Source organism: Aedes albopictus, chromosome 3 (assembly GCF_035046485.1).
Source record: "Aedes albopictus strain Foshan chromosome 3, AalbF5, whole genome shotgun sequence".
Classification (NCBI taxonomy): Eukaryota; Metazoa; Arthropoda; class Insecta; order Diptera; family Culicidae; genus Aedes; species Aedes albopictus.
In genome coordinates this window covers 69,763,748-69,785,801 of record NC_085138.1, presented here as the reverse complement: position 1 = coordinate 69,785,801, position 22,054 = coordinate 69,763,748, and the positions used below count along the sequence as shown (strand labels likewise).

Sequence of the window (22,054 nt, the reverse complement as noted above, 5' to 3'; positions counted from 1 at the left end):
CTTGTCTGCTACAACTTCTCCGAACAACGTGTGCCAATAAAATTGAAGGAAACATGTGTAATTATCATATTTGTAATCAGAAAAACCTTAAAAAGGTGTTTTTTTGATAGATTTCGTTCTGGAACACCCTAATATACTTAATAAGTTGGATTTTTCAAAACGGCATCATATTCTCCAATGTTTTTTGGTTATTTGCTTCTTTGACACCAATGCTGTAGGAGTTGAGCAAAAATTACTAAAATTCGTGAAAGTCAAATGTGGCCTAAAAACTAGCTTTTTGGAGGCAATCACGTTGTGGCGCGAAATCGTACTGAACGTAGTAGCTTTGCTTCCTAGTAGTTTGCCTTGGCTACCCCCTACCACGGGTGATAACAAACAAGCGCGATGACAGGTGTTGGCTATCATATCAGTGCTGACGCGATGCCACTTTTTGCGCGCCAAAGCGTGATTGCACCCGAAAAGCTAGTTTTTAGGCCACATTTGGCTTTCACGAATTTTAGTAATTTTTGCTCAACTCCTACAGCATTGGTGCCAAAGAAGCAAATAACCAAAAAACATTGGAGAATATGATGCCGTTTTGAAAAATCCAACTTATTACGTATATTAGGGTATTCCAGAACAAAATCTATCAAAAAATCAACTTTTTAAGGTTTTTCTGATTACAAATGTGATAATTACACATGTTTCCTTCAATTTTATTGGCACACGTTGTTCGGAGAAGTTGTAGCAAACAAGTATAGCTTTCAATTTCTGCCGAAAGAATTAAGTTTTGACATGTTTTAGTGTAGTTATGATTTTTTGAAGTTCAAAAATAGTCGAAAAACACAAAATTGATTTGATGCACCTCTTAATTTTAATGGATTTGGCTGAAATTTTGACCAGTTGCTTCTTTTAGGATGCCAATTAAAATATGGGGGTGGACTTGAGAATCAGAGAACATTTTTGAAAAGCTGGACAGGCCTATTGTACATGGTACATTTGGTGCGGGGGTGAATCTTTTTGACCACAGTTTCTTCTGGAGCCCATAATAGGCACGACTTCTACTGATGATGCGCCTTCGTATTTCACGGCTCACGTTATTGTCAGCCGTGAGCAAGGAACTGAGATAGACGAATTCTTCTACCACCTCGAAAGTATCCCCGTCTATCGTAACATTGCTGCCAAGGCTTGTCCTGTCTCGCTCAGTCCCACCTACCAGCGTCTACTTTGTCTTAGCCGCAATCACCACCAGTCCGACCTTTGCTGCTTCAGGTGGGTGTACAGTTCTGCCACCGTTCCAAATGTTCTAGCAATAACATCCATATCATCCGCAAAACAGACAAATTGGCCGAATTTCGTGAAGATCATACCGCGGCTGTTGAGCCCGGCTTAGTCCAATCCTTAAAGTCCAATTTAAAAAAAAAGTTAAAACGCCTCTTGCTCGGCCCGACGGTCGTCCGCGACCACTTCTCGTTATCGCTCCTTCCAGTGCTACGTTGAACAGTAAATTCAAAAGAGCATCGCCTTACTTCAGTCCGTTTAAGGTTACGAACGATGACGAAATTTCATCCGTAACCCGTACACTTGATTACGATCCTTCAAGCGTCGCACAAACCAGTCTTATCAGCTTCGCCGGAAAACCATGTTCAATCATAATCTGCCATAGCTCGTATTTCTTCACTGAATTGTATGCCGTCTTGGAATCAATAAACAGATGATAGGTCTCTCTCTCTCTCTCTTCTTGGCGTAACGTCCTCATTGGGACAAAGCCTGCTTCTCAGCTTAGTGTTCTATGAGCACTTCCACAGTTATTAACTGAGAGCATCCTCTGCCAATGACCATTTTGCATGCGTATATCGTGTGGCAGGCACGAAGATACTCTAAGCCCAAGGAAGTCAAAGAAATTTCCTTTACGAAAAGATCCTGGACCGACCGGGAATCGAACCCGTCACCCTCAGCATGGTCATGCTGAATACCCGTGCGTTTACCGCCTCGGCTATATGGGCCCTTCAGATGATAGGTCTGCAACTTGTATGCCCGCGGGGTGAACATCTGCTCCGTCGTTGATCGGCGCTCACGAAAACCCACCTGATATTATTTGACGAAGGACTCTTAAATCGGCCTCAGTCTTTTATACAGAATTCCGGACAAAATTGTGTACGTTGAATTGAGAAGGGTTATGCCTCTGTAAGTCGCGCACTCTAGTCGATACCCCTCCGCATAATTCCGCTGCATATTTTCTTGTGCCTGAGCAATCACATTTTTCTTATGGTCTATTTCTTTCTGCGGTGGATTCGTCTTTCGGCTGCTGTTGCTCCCCTATATCGCTCCCTGTTTTGCCGGATCTCCAACGCCAGCATCCGGCTTCTGACAACATTCTTCTCATCCATTCCCTTCTGGCACACCTCGTCGAACCAATTCCTAGGTCGGCTTTGAGCAGTCCCGAGCAAAGGCGGATAACTAAGTGATATCACTTTGATAATAAACTATGTTATCGATGGTATCATTTTGTTATTTTTGTTATCATCTTTTCCAATTGATGATAAACAGATGATAATAAATTTAGTTATCAATAATTTTGGTGTATCGCGATAACATAAAAATACTAAATAATAACAAAATATGTTATCAGTTTCCAAACGCACATTTCAAAGCTTTCCCAAAACTAAGGGTCTGGTGGACCTCGAATCTATAAATAGATTCCGCTTTCCATCTTCAATGCAACCGGAGTATGAAAGCATAGCCTTCAACGACTCTCCATTTTACTGAGTGCTGTTAGTATAGGGGCTATTGGCTGCGACTGGTAATCACTCGATCAGGGTTCGAAACCCACTGGGCACAATAGTCGAAAACATGGGTTATAATTATAGAAAACTTTTTTCAACTGCTAACTATGTCGATAAAGTAGAGTTTTACTATTTTGGCCGATAAAATAGCTCTGAATGATAACCAAATTATAACAAATCCTGTTATTAATTAGCTGTATTTTTTCATGTTGATAACGAAATGTAATATTAAATAAAATATTGCATAACTCAATAAGTTATCCATTTGATCTCAATGATAATTTAACTTCTCATCATTTTGGTATTCGTGGAGTACATTTTAGTTATCATTTTTGTTATGTTCGCTCTTAATTCAACCTAAATGATAACAAACTCAATTGTCAAACGAATGATAACCAGGTAACAGAACTTGTTATTATTTTGTTATACGCCTTTGCTCGAGGTGCCGTACTCATTGCTTCATGAATAGACTCCAACAGAGTGTTGAGATTACCACTCTCGTTGATCTCACATATCCACTCATCCAGATTCGGGTGATAGTCAGTTACCGTACCGTATCGTCTGCTCAGAAATGCTGAATGTTGAACCGCATCAAACGTGGGACAAAATGGGCAAAATCAATCCCAATGGTGGAAAAAATTAATAACTTTCTAAATACAAGACTCTACGTGGCCACCAAAAGCTTATTCGAAAACAAGTTTTGTCTAGAATTGATTGGTGACTGATTCACGGGCAACTGCTCTAAAGTGAGTTAAAGCACCCGTTTTCTCCAGTTCCCCCTACAGATTATTTCCGTTATTTTACGGCATCTGTAATGATTTTACAAAATATTTCGCTGGGATCTCATAGCCCCAAATCCATTAAGTAATATTACACACAAGACGTTATGCCTTGACACCATAATACCCTAAAACTACACTGCCCATGTTCGCATAGTCGACGTAATTACCATTGCCAATGTCAGCATAAACAAGCTAATATCTAATGCATTTGCATATTTCTTACCAGTTTTATTAAGTTGAACACAAAATATAACCATTAGTTAGATGTTAACGTGGAAAAGATCTTGAATTTGGTATTATTCATTGTTAAAATTGCCAAAATGTGTTAAACACAACAATGGCGCTTACGTCGACTATGCGAATATGGGCAGTACAAAATTTTAATTTTAAGGTATGACGGGGTCAATTAGGCGAAGTTATATTTTCAACGTAAATTTTCCTTTTTTTAACTGATCTCCACGTAATAATAATTATTGTTGTGGAGCGGATCTGGTGTGATGGTTAAAGCACGTGACTGTCATGCCGAGGACCTGGGATCGAATCCCACCCCGACAAACTCGCAAACTGTGGGTTCTTCTTTCGGAAGGGAAGTAAAGCGTTTGTCCCGAGATGAACTAGCCTAGGGCTAAAAATCTCGTTAATACAGATAAAAAAAAATCAGTTATTATTACGTGGAGATCAGTTAAAAAAATACACAAGGATTATTTAAAAAAATATATATTTTTTGTGACGTTGGTATCGAAGTATTGATAATTGTTAAATTTTCACACAAACAAGTATGAGAAATTTTCTACCTATTTCCTAACGATGAGCGAAAGCTTACATAGGGAAGTGGAACCATCTCGGCAGGGGTCCTGTTTTGGGCACTTTTCTGCTATAACTCAGCCAATTCTGAACCAATTGAAACAATTTTTGGAACACGATGAGATACGTATAGCATCTAGCCTAAAACAAAATTTCAAGTCAATTTCTTTGGAATTGACTGAGTTATATCGAACAGTGCCCAAAATACCGGGCGCTGTCCAAGTGGTTCGCTACCCTACTCCAAAAAGGTCCAAAATATTGTTTTCTCATAGCCTCATAGACGGAAGGTGACGGCAGCATTTAGTCTTAGAGCTTAGCCCAAACTTCCCTATTTTTTTATTTTTATTTTTTTTTTGTGTTAAAACTTTAAATTAAAACATCATTTGTGTGAAGATTGACGAAGGACTAGCTAGTAGTGTTTCTGCATCCTACAAAAATGGGAAATTTAGGGTATCATGGGGTTAAATTTTAAAAAAAAACAATATAAAAGGTTGAGATGATCAAAAGCTTGTGTGAAAAACAAATTATAAGAATTGATAAATGGATGATTCATGTATGTACTACATTTCTACATCGGGGTTTTACCCCAATTTCCTTAAAAGTATGGGCATTTATAATCCTTTAATTGTGGAAAGTAGTTCCTTTGCATTTTTTCAGTAATTCAGATTATATCGTCCCGATTCCAATGCTTATCCCAAGCAGAATATATGCCACAAAAGAGGCACGGCAGCGCAGATTTTTGGTTACACACGAGTCATTGCCAAGAAAGTCTAACATTGGGTTATACGTACATTACTGTAGCTCTTGTGTTACCCAAAGCCTGCGCTACCGTGACTCTTATGTGGCAAGTGTGCTGCTGCCCGAGTAGAAGTAAAAATCAGAACAATATCATCATTTGATATTCCTCAGTGAAGTACTCAAGATCATAATTAGCTATTAGTTTGTTTGACATAAGAGATAAAAGATCAAAAATAAGATCAAAAGTTAGTATGGGGAAGAACATAATAATATCTCATTTTGATGTTATAAGATCAGACTAATATCTGGGGAGATCTGGGCTGTAGCACATCTAACCAATATCATAAAATGATCTGACAGATGGATTAGAGTGAAAAAAAAGAAAAATGGCCGCGACCAGGGTCGAACTTATGACCTTGTGATTTATGAGCAGTGACATTACCACTGCACTACGACTCATATCTGAAAATAGGAGGTAACAAGAGCATCAAGTTCTACGTTTCCAAGGTGTTTGCGAGTCATGGTAGTTGTGTTGGTTTGGTCCCGCCATGTTGTAGATGAGTGTGTGAAAGAACTAATTATGATCTTGAATAGTAGTTTTCAGATCTTACAATTTTCGGATGTTTTAGATGAATGTGTCAAAGAACTGATGTTGATCTTGAGCAGTAATTTTCAGATCTTTCAAATTCTGGATGTTGCAGATGGAAATGTGAAGAGCTAATTTTGATCTTGAGCAGTATTTTACAGATTTCTCAATGATAAATGTTCTATTGCAGAATATTAATACAGTTTCCACTCAAAATTTGTAAACTGACGTGATGGTATGGAAAATAAAAATGAATTAAGGCTATTTTGCATATTTTCTTAAACTAAGAGAGCACTTTTCTCTAGATGATTTCACATTTCATGCTCTTTCTCTGAATTATCAACAAGTCTAGTGATCCAAAGTCAAAAAACGACATGCGTAGAAACATGTTTGGTATACTTTGCGCCTAAAACGGGACGAATTTCCACCAATGCAATAGGACGCAATCAGTAAAGTACTAGATTGTAGTAATGAGCTGAATTTTTGTATGGTGAGAAGGTAAATCTACACACTTAGAAAAAATGACGGATTACTGTAAAATTTTACCGTAATCTCAACAGCTGAACGTACGGTAAAAAGTTCGATGATTTTTTAAATCACCTGTCAAAATTACCGGAACGTTCGGTACTTTTTACAAATTTACCGCAAAAATCGCAGAACGTTCGGTATGTTTGTTTACGTATATCACTGAACACACGGTAACTTTTACAAATGATCCGTAAATATTACCGACCGTACGGTAGTTTTTCACAAATTTACGGCGATTTTATGAGAGCACAAAAAACCTCTATTTTCATAAAAATGTCGATCATGAGATTGAATACACGGCCTTCTGATCAGGAACCACACTTGCTACCACTGTACAAGAGAGTCTTGCTTGGAGACGATGCACAAATTCTAATAGAACTGATGCTTAAAGCTGCCGGCGTGGCTGTCAAACGCATTTTACAGTAGTACGGTAAAATACTCCCATCACCGGTCTGTTCGGTAGAATATTCACAGATCTCCTGTAAATTAGTCTGATTTCACCGGTTCTTCGGTGATTTCTTAGAATTCACCGATTTTCTCCTGTAATTTCATCGATTTCGCCGTAATACTGTAGTTTGCTTGTTTACAGACCAGTTTCGGTGATTTTTTTTTCTAAGTGTGTAGTATGTACTTCACTGAACGTGCTCTATTGTGAACTGTCGCCCAGAAAAGCTTTGGAAACATTTAGAAGATCGTAGTCGTCATGACTGTCGTCTGTTCGTATTCCCCATGCAGAATCGCTACGCAATTCGTTGGTTGAAAATCAAAAAGCTTGTCGTCTGCAGCGGTATGTTTTGTTGAATCTAGAATCAAACGGTCCGTTTTTCGAAATGGACGTATTTTGCTTAGCGGGTCGATAAAGTTCCCAAATTGTCCGGTGATTCATTTAGTGGATTCGTACCACAAATGCAAGCTCGACATCGAGGTCCAGCTCATGTTGTCATCCGACTCAATTGGAAAGCCTCTGCTGGTTTACTCACAGTGATATAAAATAATTATAAACTGGGATTAAGGAATCTATCAGATAAAATCAGTATATATTTTTATGCCTTTTTTTAAAGAAAAGCAAATATCGATTTTATGCATTTTTTGTGCCAGAGTAATCGGCGTTGTTCAATTGCCGCATCCATAAACCCGCTTATTGAAAATGAAGCCCACTTTTACTTCCTTTTTGTCCCAGTGCTCGTTTGTAAAATTTGTGGTGTACATAAGGGAACATTTATTTATTATGTAACGCTAAATTCGATATCTTTGAACTCGGTGGTTGGTTCATTAGGATCTGGCGGAATCCATAATGTGCTTTTGTATGATAACTCCAACTTTTTTATATGGGTCGTAACGCTAGGCTGTATTCCCTATTCCTCTGGAGCGTTACGGAATTTATTGAACCCCATATCAAATGAAGCGTTACGTTATTTTGGGACGGCGCATAATGAAAGTTGAAAACTTAAAATAGTTTTTATGCGCAATGTTGGGAAATTTCGACATTAATACAGCGGGTTGCACTAGGCTTTCCAAAGATCAAATTAAGTACTAATTTTGAAATCATATCACGATGAGATATTGAGCAGATATTTGGCAACTTTTTGAATATCTCATCAATATCATATTAAGATATGACATCAATATTTGATCGTTTTAAGATATGATTATGATATTCACGTCTACCCGGGTGGGGATACAGGCAAGATGTTATAAATATAGATGAAGTTCAGAGGATGATGAGGCAATGAATGCTGCTATTTATGTCTACGACTTATTGAGTTATTTATTTAAAAAAGTGTACCATAAAACGGGGTAACTTTATATTTTATGTTATTACTATGGTTCCATGAATCAGTTGAAAAAAAAAGACGAATGTGTATTTAAAACTACACATATGAAAGTCCATCTGAGAGGTATTTTCATTGAAACTGAGTTTACATGAAAAGCATAACATATAATGATATTTCAATTTATAACTTAAAAATAATAAAAAATTAGTTTAAAAAATATGAAATGAAAATGTATCTTTGCCTAATGGACCCGGTAATACCCTTAAATTTCATCATTTAAATAATATCTTGCGGGGCGATGATATCCCAGTGAAATATTCACTAAAATCACAATAGATACCGGAAATACTCCAAATTTAGGGTGAACTGGGGTAAAACGGACTCTATAACTCACCTCAGAGCAGTTGCCCGTACATGAATCAGTCACCAACCAAAAACTTTCTTTTGAATGAGCTTTTGGTGGCCACGTAGATTCTCGCCGGTCGAGGAAAAAAATCCGGGCGCCAACAAGTGAGTTGCGTTCAGTGTATTTCTATGTGGAATAGACTTAAGGTTTCTGTTCCCTAGTGGAGTGGAGACGCGCGATAGAATTTCCTTTTTGGCTTATGTTTACGTCGAAAAGTGGTCGGTTGTTAACGGCGGTTTGTGTATATTGATCCATTGTCAAATCATATCACCAACCATAGGTGACTCCCAGACTGACAATGTACCCTACCCTACTAACAAAAAATCCTTCCTGAGACAAACGTGGAGATGCAGCGATTCGCGGTCTTTATATCAACGTTTGTCTTACTAACATTCCCTCCCATCCTCGATGACCGTGAGGACGTGGCCGGCACCGTTATTGACCTTACTAAAGTTTAGAGCTCTCGAACTGTGTACATTGAGAATAGTAAGCTAGTCCCAAGTCCTATTCATTGGTTCTTTGTGCAATTTCGATTGCTCTGGTCAATCACGGAGTAGCAACTACGAATTTTGCGGTCATCTATGCTCATGCCCATGCTTTGGTATTGATTTTGCCAGCCGGTTCTTAGTGTCCGACTAGGTTGATAACCAAGCTAGTACCAGGTAGTGATCTGAGTCAATGTTGGGACCCCTAAAAGTTCTCTCTGGCATCAGCAAAGTTAATTAAATTCAGGCCGTTGTCTTTTGTGACGGATTGAGGATACTCCATACCGATGATTGGACGGAAAAGTCCTCTCGAGCACCAGAAGTGTGAGAATGTAGGTGAAAACATTGATTTTCGGAGCAAGTTTCTGGGGCGTTTTCGGAAGTATGGGAGGTTTTCGAAGGCATTGTAGCGAGTTTGAGAGAATTTTCGACGGGTTTTGGAGGTGTTACTGACGCTTTCAGGTGGTTTTAGAGCGTTACACGGGAGTTTTAGGAGGAATTCGAGGGCATTTTTGGTAATTTCAGATAATTTTTGGTGGGTATCAGAGGTGTAACGTAGGCATCTTTGGGAGTTTCGGAGCATCTCAGGAGTATTACATGGGTCTGAAGGGGTTTAAGAAGGATTTCGGAGACATTTCAGGAAAGTCGTCGGGGCCCGTGGCGTAGTTGGTCACACGTTCGCTTCATATGCGGATGGTCATGGGTTTGATTCCCAGCCCCGACACTTGCAATTTTTCGTCAGTTGCTCTTCACCGAGAGCGGCTGACACTGACCCTCTTCTGAGCCCCATGGCTCAAACGGACCCGGATACCTGGAAATCGGCGAGCTGCTACTCATAATGGACCTCCAATCGGACTGGAAAGGAACAACGGCCATCCATCATCCTTGTGCTCATCATTCTACCATGCAGTAGAAAAGTGAAAGCAGCAGAAAGGCAGCCAGTTCAATAAAGTAAAATAGAATATATCTAGGCGCTGTACAATACTGTAGGTGCAGCTGTCAATTGAAGTCGCTCACGTAGTGCCCTAGTGGACAATAGAGCTGTAAAATTAGGTTAAGTGATTAAGAATAAAAATTTCAGGAAAGTTTAAAGCATATTAGACGGATTTAACATGCGTTACGGAGGCGTTTTCGGGGGTCTTTGCAAGGTCTTAAGTACGTTACATGAGGTCTGAGAATATTTTAGAGAGATTTTCGAAAATATTTGAGGAAATTTCAGAGGATTTTCAGCGAGTTTTGGAGGTGTCACAGGTGCGTTTTCAGTGGTTTCAGATGTTCTCAGGTGCGTTTTACGGGATTTTCGAGGATTTCGGAGGCATTTTAGGAAGTTTCAGAGCAGAACTTTTAGCGAGTTTCAGAGGTGTTTTCGGGGGTTTTAAAGGGTCTGAGGCACGATGCATGGGGTACAAGGGGGCTTTGGGGGGATTTTGGAGGCATTTCAGGAAGGTTTAGAGGATTTTTAACGGGTTTCAGAGCCATTACGCAGGCGTTTTCATGGGTTTCGGAGGATTTCAGGTTCGTTACATTGTGTACAACGGGATTTCAAGTGAGTGTGAAAGGTATTTCAGAGGATTTAGGACATTTCCCTGAATTCCATTCACCCCAATGACATTACCCAGAATTTCAATACCCTGACTGACCCATCAACCTATTATATTGAGGAAGGCCTCTCAACAAAAACCCTTGAAACCCTTTGAAGTGCTCATGAAATATATTTAAACGCCCCTGAAACCTCCGTAATCTGATTGAAACTTCATTTAAATCCTCATAATCAATGTCAAATACCCCTGAACCCCCTTGTAATGCATATAAAAGGCTGCAGAGGCCCTCTGAAACGCTCCAGAAAACCCTTGAAACGCCTCTGAAATGCTATGCAATGCTCCTAAAACCTCTAGGACGCCTTAAAACGTTCCTAAGACATCCTGAAATGCCTTGGAGCGCCCTTTAAAGGCTCCTGATACTCCCTAAATCATACTTGAAGCCCCTTGATACGCCTCCGAAACCCTAAAATCCACTCTCAAAAGACTCCTGAAATCCCCTGAAACAACCACAGAAACGCCTCTGAAGCCCCTAGGAACTTCCTTTTTTCGGTTCTCTGCGACCTGGAAACCCCATCGGTTCCATTTTAAATGCCCAGAAGACCTGTTCTCTCGAAATTGATTCCCTCTATAAAGCACTAACTTGATTTATGCTCAAAATTCCCTCTTTTTAGGGCTTTAGATCCTTATTATTTTGGGCGCCCTCTTATTGTTTGCATTCCCCATCCAATAATGCCATAAAAATAGTTTCTAGTGTATATTTAATCAAAATGAGAAATCAAGTCAAACATAAATGTATATGATCCGGTTATTACTTTAGTTAATTCAGTATTAATTCGATTGGCTGATCAAAAACAATATTTATTCAAAAAACTGAATAATTCCTACGTGATAATAAAATTATCGTCAATTCATAATACGGCTGTAAAAAAGTCATCAAAAGAAACATCAGACCAATCTCAACGAAACTACTAAACTATACTTACTTCTTGCGCCTTCGTCGCCAGTTGGTTGAGCAGATTCTCGTCGTAGTCATCGTGCACGCTGAACGAAGGCGACGAGATGCCAGTTTGCTTGCGGATGTCTTCCCACTTTTCCTCCCCGTAGACGCTTTTCACATATTCGGAAAGATTCTCGAGCAGCAGTCCGTACATAGCTGCTGGGGGTGCGGGCTATGCGGGACCGGGTGCCGGACCGAGCCCTTCGATGCTGGCCGGATTAGTTGGGCAAAGGCTAGGTGACGGCGATACGGCGTCAGCGACGTCAATGAGCGTGTCCTCCCCGTACAGCAGGCCCTTTCCCGCGAACTGATCGGCGGTACCTCTCGGTCAATTAGTCAATCACACTCTATGGTATTGAGTTGTACACGTGCGGCGCGCGGCTGTTACCGTCCATACAATAATCCTAGACGATGGAGCAAGAGAAAAGAAGAGGAATTAGGGATGCTTCGATCTTAATGTGAAATAAGGACATATTTAGTACCCTAAATTACTTTTCATAAAAGTTACTTATTTTAACCCTAGTCGTGCATTGGGGTCATTATGACCCCTAAACGTGCACTAGGTCAGCGAGGTAAGCGCAAGCTAATGCACGAAGAAGGTCAATTTAACGATTCGTGTATGTATTGTAATCCAGATCCATGTTGGACTTTATAACTGTACATGATGTAGGTCATTTCATATGATGTATTTTTTATTTTATTTTCATAATAAGAAATTAGCATCGGATACTCCACAATATCGAAGCGTCCCTAGCAGCAGAAATAAATCAACAACTTCAAAATGGGCACGCGGAAAAATGTCACATTACTTTGATATATTAATAACACGAATGACGTCAATCTAGCCGATACTTAGCGAGCGCTGGCTGCTTGCCGTTGCAGTTTCGATTTTATTTCACGGCCCTGAAGCTGTTTTCGCCATAAAGTGCTTGGAAAAACAATAATGGCCTATTTATTTCAGCAATCGGCCTCCCCACTTCCCATCCCGCGTGCACAAGTGTCACCGGCGGCTGATGGGCCGAATCAACTTAATCCACGGAACGTGACCGGTATTTAGGGCCCATATAGCCGAGGCGGTAAACGCACGGGTATTCAGGATGACCATGCTGAGGGTGACGGGTTCGATTCCCGGTCGGTCCAGGATCTTTTCGTAAAGGAAATTTCCTTGGCTTCCTTGGGCATAGAGTATCTTCGTGCTTGCCACACGATATACACATGCAAAATGGTCATTGGCAGAGGAAGCTCTCAGTTAATAACTGTGGAAGTGCTCATAGAACACTAAGCTGAGAAGCAGGCTTTGTCCCAGTGAGGACGTTACGCCAAGAAGAGGAGAGGAGGAGGTGACCGGTATTTGGATACGATACAGCTCGTACACAGGGATTCACTGTCTCACGACGGTGGCCTGATTGGCTGAAGTTGGAGGAGCATGGTGCACTAGGGGATTACTGTATAAAGAATATTATGCTTTTGGTCGAAATACGAAGTGACCGAACGTGCGAAAATTGATTTTTAACCCACTTAGAAATGTCGCAACTCAATTTGGATTAGTGCATATTGTTGCTCTTAATTAGCTTAATGATGCGCAACAGAAAAAATAGATTCAAATTTACTTCGCAGCTGCAACTTCGCATGTGCTTCTAGCGACGACTTCGATTTGGTGGTGCGACGATAATATGTGTAATGTTACCGAAACAGCCAGCAATCCGTACACGTCCACCCAGGCCAAATTCGTATTGGTCGTTAGGGAGGTCAAGTTCGAAGTTCAACAACAGTAATTACATACTCAGTGGGAGCCCTGGTTAGGTGGGAAAATACACAGGTCTCTGTAACTACTAATTCAGTTACACTCTTCTAACTTTACAGTAGTGCACGTTAAGCGAACCTGTTTGGGTAATATTGACCCCAACACCTCACTACTCTAGTAACATTTAAGGTTTAATTGTAGTGAATTGCCCAAATGATTGATTTTAAAACTTATTTTAACCCGTAACAAAACCGATATTGTTACTTGGGTAAATTTAAGAAAGAATGGTTTTGTGAACCGTTACGAAAACAAAAATAAGAAAAAAAAACTGAATCCATCGATTGGCAAATGATAAAACTGAGCAGCTTGACCTGATTTGGGTTTCTCCCAAGAACTTCCAACTATTTTGAATCCGAAAACAATCAGTGTGCCATAACTTCTCCATCACAGTTAGTAAACAAGCTGGCACGTGTCATTTGCTTATTAACGCTATCCTCGTAAACACAATATAAATACCATGTCCGACCGAAAACTTCGGTACAAACTTTCTCGGTGAGATGAAAATATACATTCCGACGTTTGAGCAGGCTACGATGCTGGTTATTGGTAGTTCTGAACTTCTACGCTCCGTTGCTAGTGAAGAACAAACTTATTTTGAGTAGGTGCTTGTCGAAGTTGGATGAAACCATTTACCGGAAGCTTGGAGAAAGGTGATGCCGAGTTAAAGTAGTGGCGGGGTAGAAAAGGCAATCATCATGCATATCAGGCCAAACACTTCAATAGGTCCTATCTGCATTTGAGAGGCTCTCTTTGTTCACTTTCTCTTTCAATTATTGCAATGTAATGGTACACTTTTCAACTATTTTTGCAGTACAAGTCAAAAGACGATTGTTTTGACCATCGTTCAATGCAAGGAGACAGTCATAATACAAATAAACAGCTGAGATATTAACGAAAGAGAGGGAAACCAAAGAGAGCCTCTCTTCTGCAGATGGGACCTTTAGACATGTTTGGCCTGATATGATTCATTACACACTAAGTATCCATACCCAACTAACATTTATTGTGAATGTAAACGTCAACAAAGCGTCCTCAATACCCTCAATACGGCTTGATGCTTAGTTACTGTGTTGTACATATGGAGGAATACCAATGAATCTGGCGAACTTAATCCACATGTATATGCTGTGCGAGCAGCTTCTATGCCACCAAGTCATAGCTCTTTTCTCGGCTCCTATGTAATCACTAACTGAATAACATCTTGAGAAGGCGCTTTTTCAGCCTTTTCGCAGTAGTTAAATAATATTTATACGGCACCCCCAAATTAATCGATTAAATATAATTAGGTTATGGATACCGTGACGCAATACCTGTGGAACTGGAATTATCAATTTTAAAATTGAATAATTAAAGTACTTGCCGCTACTTGGAATCGAACTCCCGATCTCCGTATCCACTGGTCCCGATGATGTCCTCGCTGCCACACTGCTATATATATATATAAATAGCATAGAAAAAAGCCCGTTTTGTTTTACTCCGGACAAGGCTTCATAATTGTGCCAGAAGATACCTTACCCAACTTCATCTTGCTGCATGGGCTTGTGAAACGTCAAACGCAATAATGTTTACATTGAACAAGCTGTGTGGTTGCGCCAACAGGTTCTTCGTCACAGCTTCTAGCTGAAAGAGTGTTCTTTAAACAGCTACGAAGCGCTGCTGTTTTGTGAATTTGGCAACATTACAAAACATATTGTACGAAAGCAGCTGTTGTATTGGCAGGGACTTTTACTCGATTTGCACATCTTCCGGCAAATCTTCCGGCATTGAATTAAAGTGCAATAAAAGCAACCCAAATAATTTCACAGCACAGAGATGGATAGCTGTGAAGAATTTGTGTAGTAGCTATATATCCCGCTTAAAGTTTGTTTTGATAATAATGTTTACATCCGACAAGCCGTGTTGGTATACCAACAGTTTCTTTATTACTGCTTCTAGCTCTAATGAAATTGCATAACGGTCTTTAAAGGTGAAACATCAAGAAATCCCATTGCAATTTTGCATACAAACTTTAGAGGCACAAATCTGACGAACGAAGCATCGAATCATGCCGCACTTGATTATCCTTTGCTCACTTGTAAAAGGAGGCAGCTTTTCCAAATCGAGCGCATTTGTTTACGAATTTTTAAGATTTGTGCTCTTGAAAACGTGAGTAGGGGTCCAAGTCGGCCATTGTGGCAGCTATATTGGTATTCTTTGAAGTTTCTCCTTAAAGCGCTGCTGGTTTGGGGATTTGTCAGTATAACGAATTGTACTGTATAGTAGCAACTGTTTCGTTAGTGGGGACTCCTATTCGATTTGATCATGTTTTCACATCTTCCGGGAAATCTCCCGGAGTTGGAACAGAGAGCAGTAAAGGCAGCCCCAGTAACAAATGATTGATTTCAGAAAACAGAGTTTGGTAGTTGTATGGTGCTTGTTTTGCAGTCGTGTATTGGCTTATGATTTATATTTGTCTAGCTTCCCTTTTATTCAGTGTTGACTGCTTTTATTCGATGGTTACACAATAGAAAGAAGCTGACTGAAGCTTATAACGCTGAAAATGTTAGTTGGGATAGTACGTGTTGATGAGCATCACGGATCAACGGGGTGAATTTTGATCTGTGGCATAATCACAACGTTTTAACAAATTTGTCAAGAACTCTTGTTTTCCATTTCTTGATTTGTTTATTTGCTCAACATCACATTTAAGATAAGACATTATCAACAATAGTACGCCACAATTCTCGGTTTGTGATTGCCGCTCTCCATCCATCCTCGGTCACGCCCAGTAAGGGTCGCCAAGTCACACTCCACCTGGTCCGCCCATCGTGCTCTCTGCGTTCCGCGCCTTCTTGTGCCAACCGGATCAGTCACAAACACAACACCACTTTTGCAGGGTTGTTGCAACATGCCCTGCCCATCGTATCCTTCCGGCTTTGGCCACCTTCTGGATGCTGGGTTCGCCGTAAAGTGCAGCGAGCTCGTGGTTCATCCTTCTCCGCCTGTTACCGTTTACGGTAGCAATAAACCCTACGAACATTCATGAAGGACGCAACCAAGCTACTAATTTTAAATTGTGCAACTTCGCATGTAGTACCCCTCGCAAATTTGTTAAGTACTAACAAACAAACTAAAAACGTCATCGAGAGAGCGAAATTGACGAGGGCCCCACTACATCCTGGGCGAAAACGACGAGGAAGAAAAACGAAAGAGGACGAATCGGGGAGTTGTGTTCGGACCATCATCGAGTGCGGTAGTGCATCCTCGACGGCGAAAACTCGATTGAGAAGTCTAGGTCGGCTGTGTACACGCGGAAAAATCGTAGAAGGGCATCCGGCCAAACCGCAGCGGATTTTCACCCTCGTGTTCGGTATCCAGTGAAAACGGAGCCCGAGACCATCTGACGTCCCCGCGGCGTTCCCCGTCGGTGCCCCAGAGCCCTGCGAATCAAGGGCGACAAGATTCGACCGTTACGTTCAGCGAGCCCAACTTTTCCCTATCCGGCGAGTCAATTGGCAGGTTTTGCCACTCCAGGGCGTGTTAACGACTGTACCAGAACGTCCCTCGAGTACGGCCTTTTCCATCTGGCCTTCTCCCCCATCGCGTCGGGAGTCTAACGTGTACAACACCCAGTTCGGCGGCCACGTGCGTCCGCACGCCCTTGCCGGAACGTCCTGCGTGCCCATCCTTCCTTGCCGGTGTCACGCGAGCGCGCCACAAGAGCCCCGCGGGTCAGTAGCTGGTTCGGCCACCACGAGCTATCGGCAATCGTACCGGAACGTCCGACGAGAGCAACGCTGCCGGAGGGTGTCCCCGCAGTGCCCGACGACCACGCCCTCGAGGCCGGAGAGCGACGCCGCAGATTTAGCCACCATTGCAGGCTGTCCCGGAGCGTCTAACGGATACACGCTTCCTACCCCGTCACGCTAGGCGTCGCACCGTTGTGCCCAGAAGCCCTGCAGCGCCAAGCCTTCCTACTAGAGACCCCACCACGTTCCTCGTCCGCACCCAAGTGCCCGGAGTGTCCGATGTACCCTGCCGGCAACCACGTGGCAGGCCAAGACCGGATTCGAGTGCCCTGCGCGACCGATCTTCTGGTAGGCCACTTCGAGGCAGCCTACGCCCAGATCTGGGCGTTTAGGGTGTAACACAAACGTCTGAAATCCTCAATAGCCACCCCTGGCTGGAACATCCCACTCGACCATCGAAGGAGACCGCCCCCCCCCCCCAAACTATTATGACCCGAAACAGCAAAGGTATGTCAAGCTCTGTCCATCCACCCTCGCATGCCAGCAATGGGCCGCAACACACCGATCGGCCGCAACATCACTAATCCTAACACTAACCCACCCCGTTAAAATGAAATGATTGAAATATGAACAGCTAAAATAAAACTAAGATAAACGTAATTTTTGCGTTTCAATAAAATAAAGGGAAAGGTCTGCATGCATGTCCGTTGGTTCGTTGTCCCCTTGTCCGCTGGTACTTCATACAGATTGTGAGTCAACTCGAGCAGGAACATTGTCGACCCTGAGTAAACAACGGTGAGCTGGCCCAGGACGTAAGGACGTCCACTGCCCAGGCGTATGGACGTCACTGGCAGTTACACGCCACACACCGTTCTCCTGCACACCACCGAAGATCGTCCTTGGCACGCGTCGCTCGAAAACTCCGAGTGCTTGCAGGTCCTCCTCGAGCATGGTCCATGTCTCGTGTCCGTAGAGGACCACCGGTCTTATTAGCATTTTGTACATAGTGCATTTGGTGCGTGGGTCAAGTTTTTTCGACCGCATTTTCTACTGGAGCCCGTAGTAAGCCCGATTTCCGCTGATGATGCGCTTCCGAATTTCATGACTCATGTTGTTGTCGGTCGTCAGTATGCATCCGAGGTAGACGAATTCCTCCACCACCTCTAAGGTATCCCCGTCTATCGTAACATTACTACCCAGACGGATACGGTCGTGTTCGATCCCGCCTATCAGCATGTACTTTGTTTTTGAGGCATTCACCACCAGTTTGACCTTTGTTGCTTCGCGTTTCAAGCGGGTGTACAGCTCTGCCACCGTTCCAAATGTTCTGGCAATAATGTCCATGTCGTCCGAAAAGCACACAAATTGACCGAATTTTGTGAAAATCGTTCCCCGGCTGTTGAGCCCGGCTCATGGCATCACACCATCCAGGGTGATCCAGGGCAATGTTGAATACCCGAGCAGGAGAAAATAGCTGAAGAATAACTGACTCAGGTATGGGAAACCGAATACCTACAACCTGAATGAGGTATTAAGTAGCCCTGCATAAGAGGTAAAATACCTAAAATAATAACTGGTGTGTATTCTGTGCATAACGCGTGAATACACGCTAATAAAACCGTTCCAGATTTCGTCAACCTCCAGTCACGAATTTTGGAACAAGCTGATTTTTCTTTTACAAATATACACCGTGAATTAAAATCACGGAACCGAGAACTATGTTCAGTAAATCATGCGTAACGCCTGCGTTACGGAACAAAAATCACAAAAATGTGGATTCATAGAAACTAGAACTATGTTCAATTCATAGAAACTAGAACTATGTTCACGTTTACGTTCTTGTTATTGAGATTGTTATCACAAAATCAGGAGCGTACATCATGGTCTGTTTTCAGTATGAGACCTGAGCAATTTTTTTTCTTTATTTTTGCGACAATCAACAGCTTAACACATCATAAATGAATACTTGGAAGTCGAATTTTGCAACAGCATGTTGTTTTGAGGGATAAATTACCTTTTTCTATGATTTTAAAATGCTTTTCAGCCTGCTCCGTCATAGGGTAGAGACCATGCCACAACAATAATTCCATCCAATCCCAGCAGCAGCTAATCCAAAGAAAGCTCCAACAGACACTTTTTTGCACAGCTCTATGTTTTCTTTTGAAATAACAGACACAAGAATTGCTTAATTGCTAGCAAAACACTTAATTTTAATCACTTCTCAGCACCATATACAGGACGAACCGATTTTGCTTTTTTTTACTGCGTTGCTCTGCGCACATCGATTATTTTGACAGCGCGCATGATTTGTGTTCTGGATGTCAGGAACAAAATCACGTTTATTGTAGTGCGGGATCTCGCTATCGTGATTTGTGTTCCCATTTTTTGAAAGCGTTACGAAATGAGCAGTGGAACACAGCAGCCGTGAATTGTGTTCTAGGATTTGGGATTATGCTTATGACAACGGGATCAATGTATCGCATTAACGTGAACAAAATCACGAATTGGAACATGTTTGAGGTTCCGCTTTACGTGATATTTTGTTCACGTATATTGGAACGGATTTTTCAGCGTGTAATGACTTCAGGTATGGCAATACCTAAATAAAAATCAGCGATTTTTCCATACAAATAGCGATTTTTCCATAATTGAATAATACCTCAAGCAGTCCTCAACACCAAACCAATAACTCATTGAGGTATTGTATCAATACCTACAAAATACCAAAATAACTGAACCGATCAGGCTAAGGCCGGGGGGTGGCCTCTACTGTACATAGTAGCCGCCTCCATTCCACTCGGTCCATGGCTGTTTGTCTCCAGTTCCGCACTCTGCGTAGGGTCGGCAGATCGTCCTCCACTTGGTCGACCCACCTAGCTCGCTGCGCTCCACAGTGGTCCAGATTTGAAAATACGTGGCAAAAAATCCCAAATCATAGTATTCTGCTAGTTTTAGCCTAAATGAATATACAAAAACATTATTGAGCTCTCAGTTTTACAATAATGGCATTTTCATTATTTGTCGACTTCTTTGAACGAATTCTGAACAAAATTGCTGTTTTTCATACAATTTGGCTGCACACATATCATTATGGTGCTAATGTTTTGGCAGCTCTTGGCAGCTGCAATTTTTTTTAATTAATTCTACATACTAAGACGAGCGTTTGAACAGAATAACTGCGCGGAGCTTGGCGCGGAGAGTAGCTGGGAGCGATATGTAAGACACTTTGAAGTTGAAGTATGAGAATTTCTCGTACTAATAATATGTGATGTAAATTTTGAAGCCAAAAGTGTTATTTTGATCTCTTTTTCCATTGAAGGTGCCTAATATACACAAGAACTTACTAATAAACTTCTGGAAGCCATTGAATTACTTATATTATTAGACTTTTGTAGTGGTTAAAATTGCTTGTGTTCTTTATCAAAAATCAGCAATTTTTCCATCAGCAACTTTTAAGCGATGTAAAAAGATACAAGACCATGATTTCCAATTTATTCAAAAGACAGTGAACCCTTCTGATATTGTAGATGAATGATCGATATACTAGAACCCATTTAAGAGATGTTGAAAAATTGAGTTTCTGCCAGCTTTTCTCAAAATTGGACCATTGTGCGCTCCACGTCTTCTTGTACCGGTCGGATGACTCTCGAGAACCATTTTACTCGGGTTGCTATCCGACATCCTGATGACGTGACCCGCCCACCGTAGCCTCCCGATTTTCGCGGTATGGACGATGGTTGGTTCTCTCAGCAGCTGATGCAGCTCGTGGTTCATTCGCCTTCTCCAAGTCCCGTCTTCCATCTGCACTCCGCCGTAGATGGTACGGAACACCTTCCGTTCGAAAACTCCAAGGGCGCGTTGGTCCTCTGCACGTAGGGTCCATGTTTCGTGCCCATAGAGGACGACCGGTCTAATAATCGTTTTGTAGATGGTTAACTTCGTGTTACGGCGAACTTTATTCGATCGTAGAGTTCTGCGGAGTCCAAAGTAGGAACGATTTCCTGCCACAATGCGCCTCTGAATTTCTCTGCTGGTGTCGTTGTCGGCGGTCACCAGTGAGCCTAAGCACACGAATTCTTCAACCGCCTCGATTTCATCACCGTCGATATGAATTCGGGGTGGCAGACGCGGTGATTCCTCCCTGGAGCCCTTTGCCATCATGTACTTTGTCTTCGACACATTAATGACTAATCCGATTCGCCTTGCTTTACTCTTTAGTCGGATGTACGTTTCCGCCATCGTCTCAAATTTACGAGCAATAATATCAATATCATCGGCGAAACCAAGCAGCTGAACGGACTTCGTGAAAATCGTTCCACTCGTGTTTATCTCCGCTCTCCTAATTACACCCTCTAAAGCAATGTTGAACAGCAAGCACGAAAGACCGTCACCTTGCCGTAACCCTCTGCGAGATTCGAAGGGACTCGAGAACGTCCCTGATACTCGAACTACGCACATCACTCGATCCATCGTCGCCTTGATCAATCGTATCAGTTTATCCGGGAATCCGTATTCGTGCATAATCTGCCATAACTGTTCTCGATCGATTGTATCATACGCCGATTTGAAATCGATGAACAAGTGATGTGTGGGCACGTTGTATTCGCGGCATTTCTGCAACACCTGGCGGATGGTGTCCGTTGTAGCACGTTCACCCATAAATCCAGCCTGATATTGCCCCACGAACTCTTTTGCAATCGGTGATAGACGACGGCATAAAATTTGAAAGAGTATCTTGTAGGCAGCGCTCAGTAGTGTGATCGCGCGGTAGTTCCCGCAATCCAACTTGTCGCCCTTTTTGTAGATGGGACACACGATACCTTCCATCCATTCCTCCGGTAATACTTCCTCCTCCCAAATCTTGGTAATGACCCAGTGTAGTGCTCTCACCAGTGTTTCTCCACCGTATTTTAGAAGCTCGCTTGGTAGTTGCTCTGCTCCAGCGGCTTTATTGTTTTTCAACCGGCCAACCTCGTCCTCAATCTCTTGAAGGTCAGGGTCCGGAAGTCTTTTGTCCTGTGCACATACTCCAAGATCTGTTACCACCCCAAGCAACCAAAAGTTCGGATTGCACTTGAAGTGCGGACTCAGAAGTTCAAATTTGGTTCAATTCTG

The 22,054-nt window shown here is 42.0% G+C and overlaps 1 protein-coding gene across 4 annotated transcripts in view; it reads right to left on the bottom strand.

Annotated features, from left to right (window-relative positions):
* Nucleotides 1-22,054, bottom strand: part of LOC115254164 (soluble guanylate cyclase 88E) — a 538,233-nt gene that overhangs the window by 278,648 nt on the left and 237,531 nt on the right. For all 4 annotated transcript variants that reach the window (XR_009999394.1, XM_062860564.1, XM_062860565.1 and 1 more), the window contains one exon: nucleotides 11,394-11,811. Coding sequence is in view for 3 of the 4 variants with exons in the window: in XM_062860564.1 (XP_062716548.1) it covers nucleotides 11,394-11,561 (168 nt within the window). In the remaining variant the exon portion in view is untranslated. The remainder of the gene's footprint in view (nucleotides 1-11,393; nucleotides 11,812-22,054) is intronic.